This window comes from Athene cunicularia, assembly GCF_003259725.1.
Source record: "Athene cunicularia isolate RWA chromosome 17 unlocalized genomic scaffold, athCun1 chr17_part1, whole genome shotgun sequence".
Classification (NCBI taxonomy): Eukaryota; Metazoa; Chordata; class Aves; order Strigiformes; family Strigidae; genus Athene; species Athene cunicularia.
The window spans coordinates 854709-878808 of NW_020799122.1; the positions used below are offsets into that span (position 1 = coordinate 854709).

The 24100-nt window shown below is 44.5% G+C and overlaps 1 protein-coding gene across 3 annotated transcripts in view; it reads left to right on the top strand.

The window, feature by feature from the left end:
* Positions 1–24100, top strand: part of MAPKAP1 (mitogen-activated protein kinase associated protein 1) — a 104460-nt gene that overhangs the window by 35036 nt on the left and 45324 nt on the right. For all 3 annotated transcript variants that reach the window (XM_026860516.1, XM_026860519.1, XM_026860518.1), the window contains exons 5-7: positions 9502–9674; positions 14652–14828; positions 22954–23063. In XM_026860516.1, coding sequence (XP_026716317.1) covers positions 9502–9674; positions 14652–14828; positions 22954–23063 — 460 coding nt within the window. The remainder of the gene's footprint in view (positions 1–9501; positions 9675–14651; positions 14829–22953; positions 23064–24100) is intronic.

Consider the following 24100-nt stretch of genomic DNA (forward strand, 5'->3'; position numbering starts at 1 on the left):
TGAGGTTGCCCCGAGGAGATCCGAGGTGCTTTGGTGGATGGCCCCGGTACTCCGGGCTGCAGGTTAGACTGAGGAGAAATCTCAGACTGAAGGAGATGGCTGAGCCGTCCCGTGCTGAAGAGGCTTCAGTATTTTTCTTGGAGTTGGATTCTGTTCTTTTTTGCAAGAAGAGCGAATAGTTTTATTGAACAGTGCACTGAGGCATTTGTCCTTTTGTTAATTTTCGCAGTAAAAAACTTTGTATTGCTGGAAGTGGGATTGTTTGAATTTAGTTTGATTAAACAAATATCCCTGACACGTGGCATAACCACGTCAAATTCTACTTAATTTTTCTCCGTGTAACCCAGCCCTAGGATTATTTATCACAGATCGCTTTTCTCCAGGCTGTGCGTTTTAATCCCCTGCCCCTTTGGTGACAGGGCCGACGGCGTCGGGCGGGTCGGGCCCTGCGCGGGAGCAGGTGCTGGGCCGGGCACGGCGGTGCCACCGGGGCCCCGGCTGAGGTCCTGCCCGGGCGGGCTGGCACTGCCTCCGAGCGCTGCCGGGTCGGGCCTGAGCACCGGGAGGCTTCGGGCTAAGGGGCACGTTCCGTGGCGGACGCTGAGCAGGAAATCACCTGGCAGAGGAAATAAAATCCCGTCTTCAGGAGCAGCCTGGCTGCTACATCATCCTCCATCTCTCTGATGGTTTTTAAATTGAGGGGGAAAAAGCTGTTGTGATAGTGTCACTAAACACTGCAGAAATATTTCCATGTAAAAACCTTCCTAGATAGGAAATTCCAGTTAATAATAATTTGGGGAAAAAAAAAACTGTAGTAAAACTTTAACATATTAACTATTAAGAGTTTAATTTGAGCTCTGGGGGAAATGATCTATCTAGATAGGCACAGTAAAAATGATGAGATTTCAGGCAGGTTTTACAGATGATTTTCTCTTTCTTTTTAGGAATAATTGAGTCATTTTAATGATAAGCCTTGCTTGGCTTCCTTGAATGGACTGCATGTAATTAGTTGTAGCTTCAGCGTTGAAACGTTGTGACAGAAAATGTATCGTTTAGCTCCTAATTTTTTTTTCTAGCATCTGCCTTTAATATTTGTTCATTTTCTGCAACATACAACTTGGCCACTTCAGGTCAGATTCCGGATAGAGCTCTGGTTCCTTTGTTATCTCGATTGTTTCCTTCAGGACGAGGGAGAATAATTACGTGGAACATCTTTTCCAAGCAGCTGGAGTCAAATTCCAGCTGACTGCAGCACCTGTGAAGCCGGGGCCGTGCCGCGGGCTGCGGGGCCATGCCAGCCCGGGCTGCGCCTCGCCCCGAGCACGCCGGCGCCTCGCCGCAGCGCGACTGCCCTTCTGCGAGCTTCAGATGGCAACAATGCCAGGGAATGCAAAGTGTCTGCTTTAGACTAATTAGAGGGATGATTTGTGAAACGCTGGCTATTTATTTAATTAATCACCAGCACAAAGCTATAAAACCCATATTTTAAAAATCCCTGTTAGTTTGCCATGTGGTTAATAGATTGTGGCACATTAAAAAGTGACACGGTGATGTATTAAAAATGTTCCACCTAAGGTTGGCTAATGTCCTCGAGGAACTTGAGCTGTCTGCTTTATGCAACAGAAGCATAGGATTAGAGGCTTATCTGTTTCAGGATTGAATATTTCTGAAAACATTTATCTTTTGTATAGCATCTGTTCATTAAAATATATCGTGGCACGTTTCTTAACGTACAAATAATGTTTATGGTGTAGTTTTAATTATAAGTTTTTGTTGCATTTTGTTATTACAAAGAGCAACTCTATTCCTCAGTATTAAATTGTAATGTTTATTACTAAGTAAAATATAAATAATTCTTCTAAAGTAGGCCATTCCTTCTCCTCACTGCATGGAAACTAAGGGTAGTTTCATGTAATGGATGCATTCTAGCTGCAGCTACGGCAGTTGTGCTTTGATAAATCCGAGCGCGGGTTTCCACTCCTCAGCAGCACCGCTGGCCCCGAGCAGACCAGGGTTCCGTGCCCACGTGAGCTCGGTGCGGCGCCGCGGGCGGGAGATCCAGCGCCCTGGAGAAGGGCAGCGCCGGGTGCCGCCGGCCACTGGCCCACGGGCTCGCCTTCCTGGCCAGGAGCCACGGCGAGGGCCGTGGGCTGGCTCCCCGTGTCCCAAACCGTCTGGAAGGACGTGAGGCCAGGGCTGTAACGGGGACGGGCTCGGGCCTTCTCCTTCCGTTCCGAATGAGATTTGTCAGAAAAAAATGTGATAACAAGGAATCATATTCATAGCACTTCAAGTAAAACAGTTTTTAATTTAATGTGGAGTTGTATAAATGAATGCGTGCTAATATGATTGAAATATGCTGTTAGAAGAATTATATGTTTTATTCTTTGCTCAGGACTTACACAGTTTTATTAATTGTGGGAGTGAATGCCAAGAAAGAACAGGCAGTAATTTGGGATACTTGATTATGTGGTTATGTATGTAAATCATAGTTTTGAGGTGCATATAAAAATTTATTCAGGTGGAAGCGTGGAAGGAAACTGTCCAGCTCTGGAGGTTATGTTTCTCAGCTGTGTGTTGTATAATTAACTGGTACATTAGGAGGGGGGCTGGAATAAAACATGAGTATGTTAATGCAGCCCGGAGCTGATGTTGTAGTGATCATTGCGATGCAGATAACGCATTCCTCATAACCGCTGCTGCCTACTGGAGCCTTTGAAACATCTGGACCTTTAATTGAAAAATAGTGTGGTGCTGTACAAAGCAGACACGCTAAGTGAAGTCAACAATTTAGAATAAAAAATAATAGTGTGTTATTTACCTCGTAGTTAAATATTCATACTTTGTTATGCTTTGTATCACAGGAAATTACTGGGTTAAATTTTTATGAATAGTGACAGTGTGAATAAGATAAATTAAGTATTTAACAGTGTTAATGGAATTTTACACTGATGTGCTAACTCTGCAGCACGAGCTAGGGTGAGACGCAGGAGAATCCACTCCTCGGGAAGGGACTTTGAAGCCTCCTTGAATCTCTGCGCGTCCCGGCAGGCGTGGGGAACGTGGCCTGGTCACCTGCTGCCGTGGCGCGTCCCCTGTCCCGGTGGCTCGCGGGTGGTGGTTTCTGTAAATGGCTTCAGAACAACAGAAGTAATCCTGTGTCTGTAGCGATGAAAAGCGCCGATACTGGCGTCACCGCCCGATGAAATAACGGTCGTTGTCTTTGCCGCCGTGGGGCGGAGGGTGGTGCGCTGGAGCTGGGGGTAGAACACCCCGTGTTTCCGTGCGCGCGCTGGGACTCGGCGTTGTGCCTCTGAGTATTGATGTAACGCAGCTGAGCAGGCGTTTTCCCCAGATCCGTTACGATACCGTGCAAAGAAACCGAACAGACCGCATTATAAACATTTAGCCGTCTCACTAGGTTGGATGCTGCCCTGCCCACCGCGCCATGCGCGGCGCCGTCCTGATGGGGTGCTACACTGTGAGGGCTCCTGCCACCTGCTTGCTGAAAGATTTGGTGATGTTTGATCATCTTTTTTTTTTTTTTTTTTTGATGACCCTTCTTTTTCTACGCAGCCCCTCAAAAGCTCTTTTGCTTATGAGTGAATATGACCGTTCTATTCCCACTTATTCTGGAGGAAGAAATAATCGCTCTAAATTTTAATTTTTAAGTTAAGAGCTTAGAAAATGGTGATTTTCAGTGATACAGTCCTTCACATTGCCATAAACATCTGTGCTCTAATGTGTTAGAACTTTTGTTTGTGTTGTAAATGCCGAGTTTATATTTCAATTTTTTTCCCTTTCACGTACTTTCTATATTTTAACTACTTATGTGAGTGAGTTACTTTTAGGAGGTGGTTGCTGGATCCCATAGTTTATTAAATACCCTGTCACCTAAACCAAAGAACATGTCACCAAGTTTGAAAGTGAGAAGACATTTTACATTTGGAGAAGGATAAGCATTTGTTTCCATTTTGCTTAACATTTAGCATTGTTTGCTGGGAGGTGAGTCAATGACTTGAATTAATTATAATTACTGAAGAGACATATACTGATTGAGCAAATAAAGTAGTAAGCTCATTCGTGCCAAGGCCATCTAATTAAATGCTAACTTTGGATAAGCTAGATGTGCATGAAAGATTAATTTTGAGAGGTTTTTATGACTCCCACTAAATAATGATTCGGTAAAATCTTTGCATTATATCATTAGAACATCTAATCTTAAAGTGATATAACATTTAGTCACAGAACTCTATTGTACGGGAGGATGCAGTAAATTATTATTGTTGAAAATTAATCACTTTTCTCTAAGAAATGTTTATGGACTTTGTTTTAATTTTCTGCTGTGGTGGGAGCGAAGCGGATCGGAAGCGAGAAGGGTGCAGCGTCGGCCTTTCTCAGTGGCCGTTCTGTTAGCTGCCCCTTACACGGGTGCTTCAGAACTGTGTTTGGGAGTAAGTTGTCCCGGTGATGGACAGACTGTCCTAAACTTCTTGTATCATTTAGAAGAATATTAGTCCGTTCCCCCCCCCAATAATCTGTTCAAGACAGACGCCGTCTATTGCAGGGAGGTGTGTATCTTCTCATGGACTTTGATCAAAACTTGATTTTAAATCTTAGAGAGGCTTCTTGTGTTGAAAGGGTTGGTAGAGTTTGAATACATTTTTTCTGTCTTTAACATACGGTGTTTTAAGCATATCAGTTCTATTACAGCATATTATTTAACATACAGATATTTCTAAACTTGTATGTCGCCAGCGAAGATCATTCTGCATGCGGTTTTCCCGCCATAGTTGTAGTAGCCAATGTTTATATACTTAAAACACCACAGCTCACAAATACAACCCTAGAAAATCCGTGAAAATTCATCAGTCGAGTAGGCTGTCGTGTCTTTCTCTTGCACTCCTGTGTGTAGAAGTACCAGCACCATATGTACGTGCTGGTGCTGCTACTTCTCGTCTTGTAATTAGCCCGACCACCGTTATCACGTATCCCCAAAGATTCCTGTGCTGTTTCGTGCCCGGCTGTATTTTAGACCACACGAGAAACACGGATTCACAGGAGCAGTAATCTTAGACACCAAGTTACTCTTTCAGAATAAATTTGTTTATTAATGGGAATAACTTTCCCGAGTTTAGCCACTGCTTATTATCGAAGTGCATAAATATACATCGATCTGCTCCATTTAAATGCTAAACAATAGAAAGCAGAAAGTTTGTGAATCCAGCAGATGGTACTTTTCAGCAGTTTCAAATAACGGACATCATTCCGTGCAGCTCCCGAATAGCAGCAGAAAGAATAGCTTCAGCGTGCCAAAGATCCACCACGTGCCAACCGCCGAGAATTCTGACAACGGTGACAGAGAAAACAGAACCGTAAAGGAATTAAGTGATTTGTTTGTGTGCACACCACATCAGCAATAATTTGGGAAACGGTGTCCCTGGGTTTTTGCCTCTTCGGGCCCGTGTACGCTGCACGGCACCGCGTCTCCTCCAGTGAATTGCAGATGATGAAGCATCATCTTTGCTTTGAGTGGGATGGAAACGCTCTGGAAATAGCAAACGGAAATTTTCTTAAGACCAGACTCTAGGAGAGCACTAGGTAGCCTTAAAAGAATCCATTAATAAAAATATTAAGGAAATTTTCTGTGATTTATTTTATGTTTTCTGTGTATCCAGTTACTCCTCACTTCCTTAAAGGATTGGTGGAATATAACATTTCTAACAATAAAAGCTTAATGGAATCAGATTTGTGATTTCCTAGAAAATTAACGAGATATTTTGTCAATTTTATTCCAGACTTCATTTGTCAGAATATACAGTGTCCAGTGACAAGCTAAAAGAATTTTTGACAAATTAACTATGCCACAGGTGACAGATCAGGAAAATGTTAATTTAACAGCCCCTTTATGCTTCCCAGATTTATTGGAGGCTATTAAGGAAACTCCAAATGGTGAGGCCCCTGGCCCTGAATAGATTTTCCATTGAATTTTATACAGGACCTATTAATAAAGTTTGATGCTGCCTTTTTGAATATAGGCAATTGTACTTTATCTTCTGGGTCTCCTCAGCATTTACAGTTGGAATGCAATTTTTAGTCAGGAGAAAAAAGTCATTATGCTTCCAGTAGTGTCTGTAGTCTGGGTCTGAATGATTCCTCCTAAAGAAGAGACTACAAGCACCGTATAAAACCCCCAAGTTATTACTAGTTGAATCCAGCGTGGCTAGGTCTTTGACTCTTGGCCACTGAGACTAATAATTGGATGCCTTTTATTCAGTCCCACCACCTACAAATCCTTGCCTAATAAGCTTTGCACAGATAAGTAATTGAGCTCTGTGGGACTTCCTACACAATTAATATTTTGCAGGACCAGCCTGAGGATATGGATTCGCTCTGTCCTGTAGACAGGTACCTGATGGTTTGGATTTCTAATGCTGGTTCAGAACAAATACCATCCGTTTGCAATAAACACAGCGGAGGTTTCCTCCAGACCCCGTTGACTTGGTGATTGATCAGCCTAAGCCTTGGCCCACGTGTTTATTGGGCCATAGTGATGTTTCTGACCTACAGTGACAGTCAGTGTTCTCATTACTAACAGAAAGTCTAATTGGCTTCCAAATCTCAGGTTTCAGCCTCTCTAATATCTTATGGCAATCAGTTTTACAGCCCTTTTTTAAAGATCTTGAGTATGATAGTGATGATCTTGAGCCGTTTCCCTGTACTGCTGCTGGTGGTGTTGCTCCCCTTGCTCAGAGTTGGACTCCTCATGGGTGTAAGAGTGACCCCTGGTTTAAGTCGCCCGTGTCTTGATGTTCACGTGAGTGTTTGTAAGAGAACAAGGCTATTGGTAACGGAGGGAGTGCGGGCAAGCAAGGTGGTGAAGATAGTCTGAGGAGGTGGAGGAGATTTAGAGATGGGGAAGAACGAAGAAAAGTTTATTTAAAAAAACAACAAATGCAAAGCAACAGCACAGTGTAGGGCAAGGAACAAAGATGCACTGGGAAAGGCAGACCAAGGAGAGTTACCATCTTGCTCCTGGTAGCTGTAAGATCAGGTCCCTAGAATGTGTTTATTTTATAAATGCGTGTGTTTATTGGATTACGAGCTTACAAAACCAGTCTGTACTTGTAGTGGTGGCTAATGGAATAATCTGGTCTTTTCGGTTATTAGTTACAGTTCTTGGCTCGTTTGTCCACGTTCTGGTGTTGCGATGTGTACGTCAGTCGTAACCTTGGCATCGACTGTCGCATCTGGTTGTCAATTTTTCCTGGATTTTCCATTATTAGGACTAAGCGTTACTGACGATTCGGCCATCCTCGGATTTAAACACGTGACTAACTGAGCATGCCAAAGAGTCGCATTAATTTCCTTGATTAAATGCTGTTGACTCATTCAGATGCAAATGTGGTTGAAACCAGAGGTCCCCCGTTCCGGCTGGTATCTCCAGCCATGCCCAGGACGTGAGCGGTGCTCGCAGCCTCCCGCGTGCTACTACGCCTGTCCCTGGTCAGCGTTTGCACCTGGGCAAAGGCAGGGGTAGGCTTACCTGATGTCAGCTTAATTCCCCTTAAAAAATAAATCCTGTATGTAGGAAAGCCAGAGGAAAAAGAAAGAAGGAAAACAAACCCCCCTTGTTTTTTTTAGCAGTTGCACTTCTGCTGCGTTAACGGTTTCCTTGGTGAGGGAGGGTCAGGGCTGTGGGTGGTATCAGACTCCCGGGCCCACTGGCTCACCCAAAGGCTTGTTAAGGCTCCTCCAAAAAGGTAAAGGAATGTCCCATATTTTGTTACAAATCCTAACGTTTCCTTTTCAATAAGTAAAACCAATTTCTCTTACCTTAAAAACGTGGGAAGAGGAGGCATCAGCTCTGTAAAAAGGCTTTCTTCAAAAACAAATTCATTATATCGGGATGGATTTTAATAATACTTTTAGCTATGCTAGTGTGAATAACTTTAATCTTTAAATTCCTATTATTTCTCTAATTTATAATCACACTGAAGGATCAAATGGTTTTTAACAATATATTGAAATTAGCATGTGACATATAACTCCCTGTTTTATACTCTCGTTATAGATTTATAGTATTGAATCCTTTTATTCTGTTACTTAGAATTCCGAGTGATTAATTCGAATAATACTTTCTTCTCTCAAGGCCCACGTATGGAGAAAGAGAGATAGAGACAGATAGTTACATCAGGGGTGCTTTCGAAGAGGGGCTCAGGATGTGCAATCCTTTGTCTGTGCAGAAGATCACTGGTTTAAAAACGCAGTGCTATCCACAGTAGATTAAACGTTTTCTTCTTGTAATGCAAACTTCATAGATCTCTATGTTGCTACGTATTTTGTTTTTTATTTAATTGTTCATTTCTACAGCATAAATAGTGGTTTTTTTTAATCTGTTGGAACAGTAAGTTCCAATAAAAACCAATATTACTTAATCCTTCTCGGTTGTCTTCAAGGAGTTCGGAATAGTTTAATGGCTCAGTTGTACGTGTGATTTTGTTCTTCTCTTGGCAAACCCAAGGTTGGGCCTGAGGTTTATTTTTAAATGTTGTCTTAAGCTCCACATATGCTCGACGTCCATTCCCGCTCGGTCCTGTGCTCCGGCTGTGCTGCCTGGTGGGGGTTTCCTGGGGCTGAGCAGCCTGTGCTGGCTGGCGCCGGGGCTCTGAGCTGGTGGTTTCTGCCCCGGAACCGTTGGCATCTCTGGATGGAGGCTGGGGTCTCAGTGGGTGATGTGTGTAGCTGTCCTGGGCTCCTCCTCCTCCTCCTTTCTGCGGGAAGGCGCCAGCCCAGTCCCGCTCTCCCTTGGTGTAGGCTGAGGGTCTCCCTGCCCCTCGCCCCTGCGTGTCGGGTGTGAGCTGCGGGCAGGGGCAGGCAGGCACAGGGGACAGGAGGAGGAGGAGTCCCCCCAAACAAAAGCTGGAGGGGAACTAGGACGTTGTAAAGCAGGTAACGTGGGCAGTCCTGGAGCGTCCCAGGCCTGGAGTAACTGGTGAGGAGAGGGGCTGGGCAGTGCGGCCGCGGGAGGCGGCTCGGCTCGCGGAGCACCTGGGGCTGTCCTCCCCCCCGTGGCGGGGAAGAACCACAGAAGGAGGCAGAAATGTAGAAACAAGGGCGGTGCTGGTATTAAATCCCGATGGAAAAACGGGTTTGAAGCTTTAGGTAGGCTTGTCAGCTACTCCTCCCCATCCCAAGGTTGGGTTGGGTTGGTTTCTTTTCTTTTTTTTTGGATCCTGCAAGAACACAGGATCTTGCGGTGAAGTTCAGGCTCTTCATGGAAATCTGTGAAATCGTTGCCAAATATTTCACATCAACTTTACAGATACGTTACACAGCAGTGAAAGAATTGGAATTTAAATGTTCAAGCCTCTTCCAGTTTTAGGTCGTAGCAGCGTGTTTTAATCTTTCTACTAAAAAATATTCCATCCGCACCACATTTTGTATTAGCTCTGTCATACTTTTTTTCATACATTCTAATGAAATATATTTTCTCGACAGGGTCATGTTGGTACAACGGCAACCAAAAAAATTGATGTCTACCTCCCACTGCACACAAGCCAAGACAAACTGCAGCCCATGACAGTTGTGACGATAGCAAATGCCAAGGTGCATGACCTGATTGGACTAATATGCTGGCAATATACAAGTGAGGGACGGGAACCAAAACTGAAGTAATGTTCTTTCTTTACTACCTCTTGATCTCTAATTTTCTCCTCTGCAGCCTTTTTGCATAATGAAATGGATTTCCATGTCAATGTTTTTATAGATAAATCTTAGAGAAACCACCTACACATTTATCAGTATTTCCTTTTGAGCAGTACATGTGCATCTACATCCATTTCTCTTTCAATTAAACTACTGGGTACTGTGTAATGATAAGCATATGAAACCATGGATCTGTAAATGAATCATAATTTCAAAACGCTCTGTGCAAAAATAATATAAATCTTATCTCTTTTGGTGTCACGGAGACATTTTTTATCTTATGTCCCATCTATTTTTTGGTAGTGTTCTTAATAGCTAGGATCACAAGGATGTCAAATAAAATCCAGACTCATCCGTAAACTCCCCCTCTTGTTTGTTCCGGGAGAAGGTGCCCGGACTGTGACTCGTTCTGTCTGCACGGTGCCGGTTCCTCCGAGAGATCCGCGGAGAGGAGCCGCCGCACCGGGCAGCGGGGTCGCGAAGCCCTGAAACCAGATTTGAGCCACAGTCGCTGTGCCCGAAAACGAGTCAGAATCCTGCCACAGAACCTCAGCGTTACCACTTACTCGCTTTCTGCTGTCGTTTTGCTGATGTAATGACTTTAATTCATTATACACGTTTTAAATATTTCTACTTTTCTGAGACTTGACAGGTACAGGGGCTAAAGGTGCTTTTCTTTCCACGTTATCCTGGAGATATCACTCCAAATAGGCAATTGAGGCTCTTGAAAACAAAATAAATACCAGTTTTCTTGGAAATTGTGAATAAAATTGCATTCTTTAATTCAAAAACCTCTGTCACGCCGCATTATAATTTCTACGAGACTTTGACCTCAGTCACGTTGACTCTTTGCTGTAAAGAGCAACATCTGTCTCGTCCTCCCCAATTTCAGCTTCAGTTAATCGATGGATTTTTCAGGATCTTTGGTAATCATTGCTTACATCTTCCTTGTGAAAGGATCCTGCCCCTAAGGTTTCTGTGACTACATAAGGGATTGGATTTGCTGTGCTGGAGAACTGGTGTTGTTTAGTAAGAGCTGTTACTTCATCATGGTAGATGACACAAGGTACATAAAACAGGTACTTCAGAGCCACTCATCTGAGCAACTTTAGTTTTAAAACAGTTCTGTAAAATACTTCAGCTTTTGCTGGGTCATAGAACATAAAATAAGAACTTAAAATAGTTTATTGTAGAGTTGTTAGTAACAGATACTAGCGGGCGACTTTCCTGGTGCGAAGAAGGTTAACAGTTTGTTTTTTCTATATGAGCCAATTTTCTGGTCTTTTCTTCCTGGAATATTTGATTAATTTTTTTTTTTTTGGTACTGGATTTTGCTCTTTCAGCATTTTTCAGAGGTGTTTGAGGACTCAGCAGCCGTCTCTTCTGTTGTAGCAGGGTCAGAAGGGGGAACGGGAGGTGCTGAGAGGCCGCTTGGACTGCTCTTCCGTAGGAGCAGTTGGTGCTGTTCAGTAGCCACGGGGCCCCACAGGAGCAGCCCCTCTTGAAAACAGTTTTGTGGCTATTGTTGCCTCGGATATAGGATTTCCCTTAGCCCTTCTCAACAGACACATGAGATGTGTCCGAGGTTAAACACTTCTGTTTGATTTCTCATTTTTTTTACACTGGAGAAGAAATATAAAATTATTTGCAGATGGTGCCATTTCGTTTGCTGTTACTAATTTCTGTTCATGATACAAGATCAAAAGAGTGTCCTTTGTATATGATTAGTTTATCTTTTAAGACACCACTAATGTCAATCTTCGGACACGTGTATTTTTCAGGAGCACAGCGCACCTCAAACGGAACAGCGCCCGTGAGTAGAGCTGTTCCATGAAACATCCTTGCCCACAGCAAAAGTCAGCAGTGGGAGGAAAGGAATTTCACTGCCTGATGTTATGGTGTGTCAGAGGGATCGTGGCCAAGGAGGCCGTCTAATGTAATCAGATCTCGGGACAGAAATAATTAAATAATGAAGGCATGAGTTCCCAAGAGCAGTCTAACAGCAGCAACTGCGAATCTGGGTACAAACGCACAGAGGAAGGGGCAGAGCCTCAAGATTCCAAGAAGTTTGTTTTCTTGTGTAGTGCTTAGTTATTTCTCACGTCTCCATCACGTTTTTCGAGCACTGCTGACTGCCAGTCCTGTAGCAAGGATCGATTTAACCGTAAACTAATTCCCATCATTTCCAAATAAGGAATGAGCTTGTGTAGGTTGCACATCTACATTTGCTGTTTGTTCCTCATTTAGTCAGAGTATAAAAAGAAAAAATCAAGATCCCTGTGACACTGCACTGAAATACATAGAGTGCCTCAAATCTGATACGCAGCGCATGCGGCATGACAAATATTTGAGAATAATGAGGAGGTTGTAGACTTTGTAATTATGAGAAACAACCCCTCTTCTCTTTAGGAAAAGAATATATTACTGCCTAATTCTTTTTCCTAAAAGGTAGATGTAAGAGTCTGAAGTGAGTGAGCACTAGCTGACAGCTTTGAGAACATTTTGTATTCAGGTAGGCTGCCTGTTTGAGTGTCATTGTATTGTATTTGTTTCTGTTCAGTGCCTTGATACGAGGAACCACTGACAGAGTTAGCGACCTTGTTCCTGGCCTCTTACATATGAACTTTGGTCATAACCAGGGGACCATCCTCCTGCCAACCCCTGACAGACGTGCTGTAATGATTTCACCTGAAAAAAAAAAAAACAAAAACCAAAATCCCATTCTAGGAATAAATTAATAGTGAGATGCAAAACTCAAGTAAACTTCCTATAGAAGTTAAGGGTGCTCTTACATCTGTGCATTGTTGTATTTAACTTTTACATTCTGTCCGTAGCAGACTCGGACTCTCAAGAGTTTGACCCTTGTAATCTGAAGCCTAAATGAGGACTTTGAGCTCATCCTGGTGGAGGTTCAAAACCCAGAGCAGTTTTACCCATAGGACTTGTTTTTTTCAGCAGATTGTGACTCGATCCACGTTTTAACGTTCAGGAACCCACTCTATGTTAGAAGACAGTTGTAACCCCTTTAATTTCTGGGATTTTACAGACATTGTGTATTCTCAGTATAATTGGTGGAGGATAAGTTGTCACACCACCTTTTTCCTGGCACTTGAGACCGCGCTGAGTGTGTTCTGTTGCCTGCAAGTCTGTCGGATCCTCTAGCTTTAATGAGAATTATGCAAATGCATCAGGTACCAAATGAAAATGTTAACTTTATTTATACAGAGCTTCAAGTGCGCACCAGGCTGCAGATAGTGGAATTCTGTCAGCGGAAAATCCGCAGTGTAAGGCCCCGGCCCCAGCTGGGGGTCTGGGTGACTCCTCGGTGCCTGTAAACGGCCCAGGAGGAGCGTGCGGAGCCCGGTGCCTGTATTCCTGTAAATCTAAATAGAATAAGGACCCGAAAATCGTGCCAGGCGTTTCTCATTACGTAAGCAGGATCGGCTGGATCTATATTATTTCTGTTTAGCTTGTTCCCAAAGAGCCTGGCAGCCCCTGGCTGTCAGAGCCTGGGGCTCTGAAGTCTCTCCCCAGCGCTACCTCGCACCAGCTTCCCTGAAAGTTACTTAAGTGCCTTGAAGAAGTTCAAAATTAATTCTACAGCGGTGTTCCAGTTCTTCCCAACAGTCCAGAGACTCGTGAAAGTTTCTTTAATAGTATTGCAGAATTTTCAGAATTCATAGTGACAAATGTTGCTGGATTACCTTTTTGTAGGCAGATTTACAGCTTACATCAGTAGTAATGCATCATTATTACCTGTTTTATATAATAAATGTCTTAGTCGTGACAAGGTGCATATAGATCACCTGGACTAAGCACTCTCCGTAAAGCGCAGTTGCATCCAAAGGTTTGTGAATTAATTGAGAAAATTGCAAATCAGGTAGTCAGTGAAATAATTCATTGTCACATCCAATCAATAAACTTTGTAAATCAACTCATTTAATTCAAAAAATGATCTATATAGATCAAGCGACCAATTAAACAATTAGCATACACTTTGCAATTAATTAATTTAAGCATCAATCACGCAATTAAAACTCCAAATTTAAACTGCAGAGTTTGGAGACGCACTGCCATGTGAACGTCCAAGTGGTACTTCGTGGCTGTGGCAGATTTACAGTGAGGAAGAATACTTACTTCAGGTCAAAAATTTAAATAGGAACATTTGAAAGAGATTTTAATATTAGGAAAATGTGATTAATACCTGTTTGGTATCTATAGATAGTTATTTCCCTATGGGCTTTCCTACATGGAAAGAAAGAGGCTTCAATTGTTCTTTTATATTTTCTCCACACTCTAAAACTTTGTTAGTTCTGCTTCTTAAGTCTGTACTAACTTTTAAACTGCTCTTAGTGACTGGACTTCTTAGATATTTAGAAAAGGTTTGTTTTCTACTAATCATTGCTATTGCATTGAACAAATTGTTTACTTTTCCTGTAGTTTTTTATGCTGTTTGTCTGCCTGAGAGCATTCTCTGCTTTTCAAGCCTACATTCAGTAAACTTTTTCACAGTTGCTTGATCTGTGAAAAAATAGACACTGCTTGGTTGTCTTTAATGCTAAAATGTAATGGTCATGTAAATAAATAAATTTTCGCCAAGTGGAGAAATATTACTTCCAGCTTGATGAAGTCATGAAACAGATTTTGGTGTGGTTTGATCCCTGCCGGTATTTTGCCTGCGGTTCAGTTAACGGTGAAGGAAGACCGGCTGCTTCGCTCTGAGGTTTGGGGGTTTTTCTGTTACCACGTGATGTTGGTAGCAAGATACGCTGGGACTTTGCTGGGACGTACGCGCGTGCCACCAGTGGCTCTTTACGCGTGTTAGGGCTGTAACAGGCGTCTCCGATTTGCTCTCTGCAGCGTTTAGCGACCGGGGTTGAGCAGCTGAACCCGGGCGTTGTGTAGGTCCCCTCCTGAATAAACCTGGTTTGTCTGTGTTTCAGCGACAACGTCAATGCCTACTGTCTCCATATTGCTGAGGATGACGGTGAGGTTGACACGGATTTTCCACCCTTGGATTCCAATGAGCCCATTCACAAGTTTGGCTTCAGCACTCTGGCGCTGGTTGAGAAGTACTCGTCCCCCGGCCTGGCCGCCAAGCAGTCGCTCTTTGTTCGCATGTGAGTATGGCGCTGCCTGCCCCCGCGAGCCCCTGCCACCGCCCGGCCCCGTTCCGCTCCCCTGGTCCTCACCCAAACCCAGCGGAATTCTGTCGGGACGCGGGCGCAGGGCTCAGGGCTGCTGCAGCAGCCGACGCTGGGGGCAGAAAATAAACCCTCCTGCGCGGAATTGTGGGGAACGTTGAGCTGGTGCGCTCCCGCGAGGAAATATTTGGAATTTACACAAAGCCTGAGCTCAATAGTTTTCATTTTGCTCCAGCCACACTGCTTATTTATGAAAAATATGGCTGAATAATAAATTAAATAATGTATATGATGGCTTCAGAGAGTTACCGTTCTGAAGTCATTCGTGTTGGATATCCAGAGCCATCTTCAACAGGTATTAAGAACTGATCTTGGTAGCAACTTTTTATTTTAGGAAAATGTGTCCAATTTTAGCAGGGAAAAAGCATACTCGTGGCATTTGGGTATTCCACATACGAGAGGCTTCAAAATCTTTCAAAACCCGATAGACAAAGGAGTAAATTTGCATTTTAAGACTGGCTGCAGGACTGAAAAGCAAGTAATTTTCAATACAAATAGTTGCAATACAAATAGTGTGTTAGTGACAGTGCAGCACTGAGGAGAGAAATGAGCAGTAAATGAGCGGGGCGGTGGGAACAGGACTGGACGCGCCACTTTAAAGTCCAGAGGAATTTTGAAGAGCAAGACCCCACCCAGCACTGAAACACGAAGCTTCTGGTTTGCAGCTCAAGGAGAATTTCCTATGTCGTGTTCGGTGAATTAGTGTTTCAGTGATACGCGCTGTGCTTGATCACTTTTATTTTTCCTTAACTGTGAATGAAAAATCTTTTAAACCATCAGAAGGCCTTAATTACTGTAACAAAATACAAGTAGCATAAGCTACTTCTTACTTGGGAAAAATATTTCACGTTTGGATCCCTTGAAATGAAAATGCTAATAGTGTTTCCCTGGTTTTTTGACATTTTTTTAATCTATAAAGGGTTACTTACATTTCATAACCCTACAGCTGCTTCTGGTTTTGAATAATCAGACATCTGAAATAATTTCTGACCTATTTAATTAGGTATTTATATTCTTTATTGTGTACTGTGTTTCTTGGAGACGTTCTAAAGCGTCCTGCTGAAAGAAAATCTCAGAGATCCCACGTGTATTTCCCGAAGGCCCGTTCGCTTTATTCCACTCTGTCGGGTCATTGGAAAATAAAATATTCTGTCAACAGTATTTACAAATAAGTTATTCAAGGTAAACACGTTCAGCTGTGCCGAACTGGATGCAGTCACTCGATCGAGGAGGAAATGGGGCGGCCGGGCCGGCCGCACCGCGGGGTCTGGTGTTGGGTTGTGCAGGTCACAGTCACACGGTTGAACCAGGCAGCTGACTTTTCCGCCTGTGGAACTGCAGAGCATTTCGTTCCTTCCGCCTGACTGAAGAATGCTGCATGTGTTATCTGAAAGAGGGAGTATCTCTTTCACCTGCATGCATTTTTCTAATCAGCGCTATTGCCATGAATTTGAATTCTTTTTTATTTTTATGATTTTATTTTATTGTTTTATCTTCAGGATAATCCTGCACTTTCGGTATCCCTAGAAAATTCTATCCTAATTCCATGCAATCCGAAAGGACCATGGGTGTTTACTGCAGGTAGACCCGTTAGGAAGGCTCTACCATTAGAAGATTCTAAATTGTCGATGATTTCTCATTGGAAAAAGTCCCCTTTCTTTCTCAGCAGCTCGGACCTAGGCCCCCACTGCCCGTGCTCAGTACGTAACTGGGGGTTAGTGTTTGATGGCAGCGAACACGTGTGCTCTCAGCTTTTGGGTTTAGGTCGGAGGAGGAACCAGAGTTCCCGCGCGGAGCCCGGAGACCTCGGCAGGGGCCTGGCCCGGCCGCCCTTCTCTGACCGGTGCTTGTAGCAGGACTGGGGTCCAGCTGCAAATCCTGCCAGAGAAACGTGAAATCTTCGGCTTTAGCGGCATTTGTGCTCATGTGAGGACCTTCCCTCTAACCTGGGAGGTCCTGCTGATTAGAAATACAACTGCGTCATAAGAAGTAGTGCTTTTCTGAGGTGTCTGTGGGTTCTTCCCATATAAATAGTTATTTGTAAATAGTTAGATTTAAATTGGAATTTTTAATGCGTCCCCTAGAGTAGAGAATTACGTGATCATCCCTCGATCAAAAGGTTGTTACTTCTGTGAGTTTAAATATTGTGTGCTGTCTTATTTTTGTAGGGATTTGTTGTAAATTCTACGTCTTCTTCCTTCCCTGTCATCCTACTGCTGCATGTAATTGTGTTTTTCTATTTTGCATCCCTTTTTTTCCTCCTCATGCTGAAGTATTTCAGCTGCTGCTGTGTCAGGCTTGTGACTTGTAATGTTTATTAATATTGGATCACTGTTGAAAAAGGTTGATGCCTCTGAGAAGCTTCATGATGAAGCATGGTGTTTTATTTCAGAGCTCACCCATCCTGCATATTGGATATATTTTCAGATGTTGTGCAGTTACCGAGCTGACAGTTATGGAACCTCGCCAGGGACCCCGTTTCAGCAGGACATGTTTGAGCAGAAACAGTTTGCAGAACTTTATACACTTAAACTCCTGCCAAGGCAAACTCTTAGCCACTTGAGTTAGTTATAAATACCCAGTGGCGGTGGTTGGAAGTAGCCCACAGTGCATTTTATATTCTGAGCTGAATGTGAATGTCTTTGTGGCTGTATAGAGTAGTAAATAATTGAGTTTGATTAGGGAGAGGGACCTCATTATCCCCCCACCTGTGCCCAGCTGGTAGGGGAGGGTCGAAATGAAGCCATTAGCTGTCTCCCTTACTGGCATCTCAAAGAGCTCAAATACATCTGTGTCTTATTTTCTTTTCTGGCACAATCAGTCGAGCAAGCTAAGCAGGCATGACCGAATTTGGCAAGTTCCAAGGACTCTGGCAAAGTTACACAAGGAGAAGACGGAGGGCAGTCATTCTGGCTTCTTACTGCCCATTAGTCTAGCGAGTTATGTTTTTGGAAAATGTCTGTTGTGGAAAGCAGTACTTTGTCCAATGTCAAACACGGCGTCCGCAAGCAGCCCCCTTCCACGTCGGGTATGATTTGTCAGGAGGAGTCAAACAAAGCACTGCGTTCATGTAAATGCAGACTTCTTGAGATGGTGAAGTAATACCTGAAAGATTCTGAACGGAGGTAGCTTAAAATAAATCTGCGCTATCATTAGGGCCTTTTCCCTTGGAAATTTTATTATCACAATTTGGCATACTCGATCTAATGGTGTTTCTAGGAGTTGTAGCTCAGCTGCCAGTTGGCACACAGATGAAATTTGGCATACAGTTCCTCTGCTCTGTCGCACTTTTCTTCTGTTTTGATATTATGTTTAAATTGCTTTGACTATTATATATGTATTTTTCAAAGCAGCACCTCTGCTCTACCTCACAGATTAGGGCTTGAAACATTTTTAAAATATCAGGCTTTTGTTGTACATGTAAAATTAAATGCAAAGCTTGGAAATCTGTTTTTTACTTCAATTACAGGAGCACTCCCCAAAAAGCCAGTCACCAGTTTTCACATGGGTGTAGGCAATCTACAAAGTGTTTTTTAGAATACGCGTAAAATGCAAATTTAAGAAAGTTAGTGTAGGTGCCAAAGTTAAGAAGGTTGGCTCCCGCGACGGCGAGTAGGGAGGGGAGGGGCCCCAAGGAAAGAGTCAGCAGGAAGGTGACTCGTTGGATGTCTGACGGTGGCTTAGAGCGGTGTCAGAATCCAGCCAATTAAACTCGAGAGCACGCAGAGTTATCCGAAGCTAACCTGAGATGCACAAAAGCAAGATCACGTAGGCTCAGAATAAAAATTGTGACTGGCGTAGTTATTCTGGTTCATATCCCTGTGCGCTTCATCTTGAACATCACCCAGCTTAAGCACATTGCGTCAACTGGGGGTTTTAGCCTTAACTTTGACTTTGTGCTGATCGAGTGGAAATCGTTATTAGTCATCGCAGACACTTTCAACCATGCCAACCATTTTTTTGCAGCGAGCTTTAAGTGCTATAAATTCCACTTCAGTGTTAAAAAAAAAAAATATTAAAAATAAAATAAATTTTAAAAAGCTCCAGATTGGAAAGGCAGCTTTTGGAAAACTTTGTTTCTCATTCGGAACAGAAGCCTTTTGTCCTTTAAGTGTCGGGGTTTTATTTTGCTGCACAAAGGGAGCCCGTGGAGAGGAGCTGCCTGTTTCCATGGCAACACCCCGGCGTCAGTCCGCCGAAGCTCTTGCCTCTTGTGTTGTTTTCTTTTTCCTCTTCTGAACCTTGCCACCCTGGCTCCAGCGCTGAGGCTGTAAAAGAAGATGGAAAGCCAAGTTACCGCAGAATGATCACTATCATTAACATTCACGGGTGGTTCACTTATCATTCCTGACTGCACAGACATGGCAGCCGTTATGAAACGTCCACAGGTGTAGCACGATGATACATATTACATTGTGCCACAATGGATTTATGTATTCTGTAACAAAAGAAAAGTGTAATGAAAAAATACAGAAGGTAATCCTTTATTCCTCCACTGCACAATTTATCAGTAATGCCTGTGGATGATAAGTGCCAGGGATTTCCTTTGCTTGATTTAACCTTGTCACCCAGGTATGTTTTTGCAAAATGACAGAAAATACAAGCTAAGGAATTTCTTTGGCTCCCAATTTGTAAGCAGCAGTTTTAATTGATTGAATAGCATCTGCTTGTCTGTCCCGTTTTCTAGTGTGTTGACTTAAAATAAAGGTATCGCACGTTAGCAGAGTAAGCTAAACCACGTAATTTATAATCGTAATTAAGGCTGTGCTGGAATTAGGTTGAGCGAGGACGGTCCATGCACATTATCGATGCAGAGCATAGCCGGGGAGCTGGCAGGGTGAGGCGGGGGGTGTATTTCTTCCCGAAGAGCCTCTCTGCTGTTTTCCCGTCCAGGCGGGTTGCGGTAGATTGATGAGGTTTTGGGTGCTCCAAGGCTCCCTGCCCGCTGGACGGCACGGGGCTTCTCCTCCGCGGCGCAGGAAAGGCGCTCGGACACGCCGGCCGGGCCCCGGCGCGACGGCAGGATCGCTTGGCTCTGGGCTTAGATCCGCTCCCGGCTCAGATCCGTGGGTGTTAAAATGTCTGAGTGCTGAAATGTCGTCGCTGGGGCTCTGCGCTGTGGTGTTGGAGAAAACCAGCGCTGCGTGCTCGTGAGCCGGGGCGAGGGACGGGCGGGATCGTGTGGCTGGACCGGGACGGGTGTTTCAGACCCGCTGGCTCTGTTCCAGAGCAAATAGCCAAAAGTTTACAAATGCGGGGAGCGTTTGACGTTTCGCTGCGCTTGCCAAGGTCCCGCTTGCTGGATAGCACACTAAATATAGTAAAACACAGAGGTTTTTCTTATTTTGCTTTGATCAGTAAAATAAACTTTTAAAGATTGTTCTGGGATGAGATCCAGCTTCTGAGGCAAAGAATGGCCGTGGCTTGGGCATGAGTTAGTAATAGAGTGTCAGGGAAATTAGGCTGACGGTTCTCAGGCCAGCTGCTCAACAGAAAGGATTGACGGGGCCGGGATGGCTGAAGCACGAGCGGGATCACCAGCAGCGTGTGCCCCTTAGCAGCTGAAGCGTCAGGGATGGAAAGAGAGCCCCCCGTTTCGGGCGGGTGCGTGTCGGCGCGAGCGGCCCCGTGGCAGGCTGCGGGCCCTGACCCGCCCCGCCTCCGGGGAAACCCGCTTGGAAAAAACCTTTGTACTAAAGGAAAAAAAAAAAAATCGTGGCTCTAGCCGTTGTGGCCGTGGAAGGGTTTGGAAGATTTTCTTCACCTTTGCTGGGGTTTTTCCTCTGCGGTGTTTTGATTTGTTTTCCTGCGTTTTGGTTGCAGTTCTCTGGAAACCTTCTTTTGTATTGCCGAGCGCTACAGGAGTTACCTGAAGGCACCAGATGTCTTCAGAACCGATGTCCTGACGGCTGGGTCCAGCGCGCAGGGCTTGTCTGGGGGCGCTTCGCTGGCAAACACTGGGCCGTTTCGGTGGAAGCAGAAGGGCAGTGAGTGTCCTTTTTGTAGTTATAATTGTCTACGAGGTTTTCCACTCCTAAGAACAGGCCAGATTTAGCTCAGCAGGCCCCGTGGGACTGGAGCGGTGAGGACCGGGGGAAGCGGGGTGAACGACCGCGAACCTGCTGGGCAAAGGCAAGATGCTGCCTGGTGCTCGTGCACGGTGCGGGGCTCCGCGGCAGCTTGAGGGAAGATTTGCTCTCCGGGTCGGAGTTGCGGAAGGTCTCTGCTCGCTGCGTGGCGTTACTGGAGCCCCTGAACTGGGGCTGTCGGGCACGGCCGCCTGCCCCCCAGGCGGGGCTGGCACTCCCTCCCGGGGGAGCCGGGCTCAGCTCTGCGCCTGCTGCACCAGACCCGTGGCAGAAAGAGAGAGAGAAAAAGTAGATGCATGAAAAGGTTGGAAATATTTGGTTTGAAGACGAGTCAGATAGAGTTATAAATAATAAATGGTCCAGAGAACATAAATTTGGGGCTTTTAGGCAGTTTCATTTTGCCAGGAACAAAGGGAATTGAGAATGAAATTCAGATGAGACTAACGCACAACCCATGAGGGGGGGACGCCCTTGCACGCCAGCGGTCTGTGGGACTGACGGGGGACGAGGAGCCCGGGGGAGCTCCGGGGGATGCTCTGGCAACAGCCCCATCGAGGTGCTGGGTCCAGCGCGCTGGGCATTTTCCTTTTTCGCAGGGCGCCAGTGACCGCCCGCTCGGATTCCGTGGCAGCCTCCCGGCGGTTCAGCCGCTCTCGGCAGCCGGGCTGGAGCTGAGCCCTGCTGGGGTGGCTCTGCCGGGAGCGGGGTGAGGGCACAGCCCGTGCTCGCTCTTCCCCTAGCCCCGAGCAGGTTGGCGGCCAGCACGTGCCCAGGCAGGGGCTTTGCTGGCCGCCGTGGCTGCACAGCGGCCAGGGGTAAGGGCTGATGTGCAGAGAGGACTCAAAAATGTCATTTATTCACCGGGGCCGTGTCACGGCGCGGGCTGGGGGTGCCACGTCTGAAGCGATCCGAGCTCAGACTCCCATTCCCAGCGTTCGTGTCTTGAAGTGACATGTAATACGGCCTTGTTTTTAACGCTGTAATTGTGTTGCTTGGATTGCTTTTGACTGCCAGTGGCTTTTAAAAATATTCCAGCTGTGATACTCCTATAGAGCTCTACTCCCTGATTAAAATTCCTAGTTGCCAGATACAAAGCTCCTCCTCCTGTCTAAATAGCTTTGCAAAACAGTTTTTTTCCAGGCAGTGCAAATCTCTCCCTGCGGGTGCCCGAGCAGCTCTCAAATTTCTGTGCTAACTGTCTGCAGTGACATCTACTGACATGAGCAGAGATTGACTGCAGGGTCTAAGGGGCAAAATTTACTGATAGATGAATCCAGCATCTCTTCTATTATATTGTCATCGTCCCTGCGTCCCCGGCAGTGCCGCTTCCGATCCTGGGCTGGCGGCACCTCCCGTCACCCCCCCGGGCGTGGGCTCCCTGCGGCAGCGCCCGGACCAGGGTCCCGCTGCCATAAACCTTCCCGTCAGGTTTTGTGCCACCGTGTTCTCAAAAACGTGTCCAAGGAAAGCGCGTTACTGACGTCTGCGGTAGCGCTGCACATCACGAGCGCCGAAAAGCTGCTCTTGTTTCTCGGGGTGTTGTTCTTCCACTTCTCCTTAATGATTCGTTCCGTCTGCCGTCGGCCGTGTAGGAAAACGACATTGCAAACTGTTCCTCCTGCGTGCGCTGCGAAACGCCTCGCAGGTACTTCGTAATGAGTAGTTGAGGAGCTCCACAGGTACCTCTGCTCATTTTTCTTTTTTAATGATGAACACAAATTGATCACAAATAAAGATAAATTAGGAAGAGCCTTGCACACCTTGAATCTCAATCCATTTTTGTCTCTGCCTTTCTAAGGGAGTTTGCTCGGTTTCTCCTTTTAACTTACTTTTATAGCACAACTTTGTTAATTGTTGTGCCTGAAAAGTTCTTTGCTTGAAACTATTGAAAATTGCGGTGAGCTGCCTGATGATGATTATTTTGTAAAAATGCATGTGCATCTGTCTTGCAGAAATGCTGCTCATGGATTCTCACTTATTCAGGTGGACAGTATGAAGGTCACCATGAAGGATATCTTACAAAAGGCCTTAAAGAGAAGGAAGGGATCACAGAGAGGCTCAGGTGGGTTATTTATCGTATTTTCTAGAGGGCAGGGTGTTTTTCCATGAGCATATTTTATATCTCTTTTTAACTGTTGTGAAAGATGCTCGGGGTTTTTTTTCGGTGGGTATTGTGATTTTCAGCACCACTCTGAAGCGGTTCTGTGCACAGGTTTGTGTTCTAGATGCTGGCAGAAAGCCAGCAGTGGGGAGCTGCATAATGTTTGCTGCAGAGCAGTATATCCATTACTGCAAATATTTATTTATGATAACAAAGCCATTTGCATTCCAGACCAGCTAGTGGTAGTTTGAGATGATGGGTGGAAGTACAGTAAGACCAGTCCTTGATAGAATTTGTATATTTTTAATTTATGTAAGAAAATGATGCTTAGAATGATATTAAATAATTTAAAGGACTTGTCGTTGCTTGTAGAGAAAAAGAAAAATTTACTTTCTGCAATGTTGTCAAAACAGTACTGTTACAGTTAAGACATACCAACATTTAAAAAAAGAAAATTTACAGTACTTGCATTTATATTTTAGAGCAATGCTTTTCCATGGTGTAAATGTGCATTCCCATATATGCTAGTACATATATTTCAAAAGCATAAGGCCAAGAGATCTTTCCAGCAACAAGAAATAATTACTGTGAGAAATTGCACTGAGTCTTGTCACGCGACAAAGGAACTTTAATATGAACCTATCTATATAGTAGGTAAAGATAAGGATCTTGTCTTTGTAAATGAATGAAACCTCCTTATATACCCTTAGTTTTAACTATGGGAAAAGAAAATAAACCCTGTTCTCTTTAGAAAAAGTAGTTCAGTGCAGTTTTTAAACGAGTGTATAATCTGTCATGGATTTAATTAGCTATCTTCAGATGAGAGCTGAAGTTTTAATAAAAGTTAGAAGAGATAACACAGTGAAGGACACGGATGAGCTGTCTCAAGGCCATATTCCAGGGGAACGATAAGAGCTGTAAAAAATGGCAGAGGAGAGCAATTGAATGAAGCAATGAAAATCTGATTCTCGTAAAAAAAAAAAAAAAAAAAAAAAAAA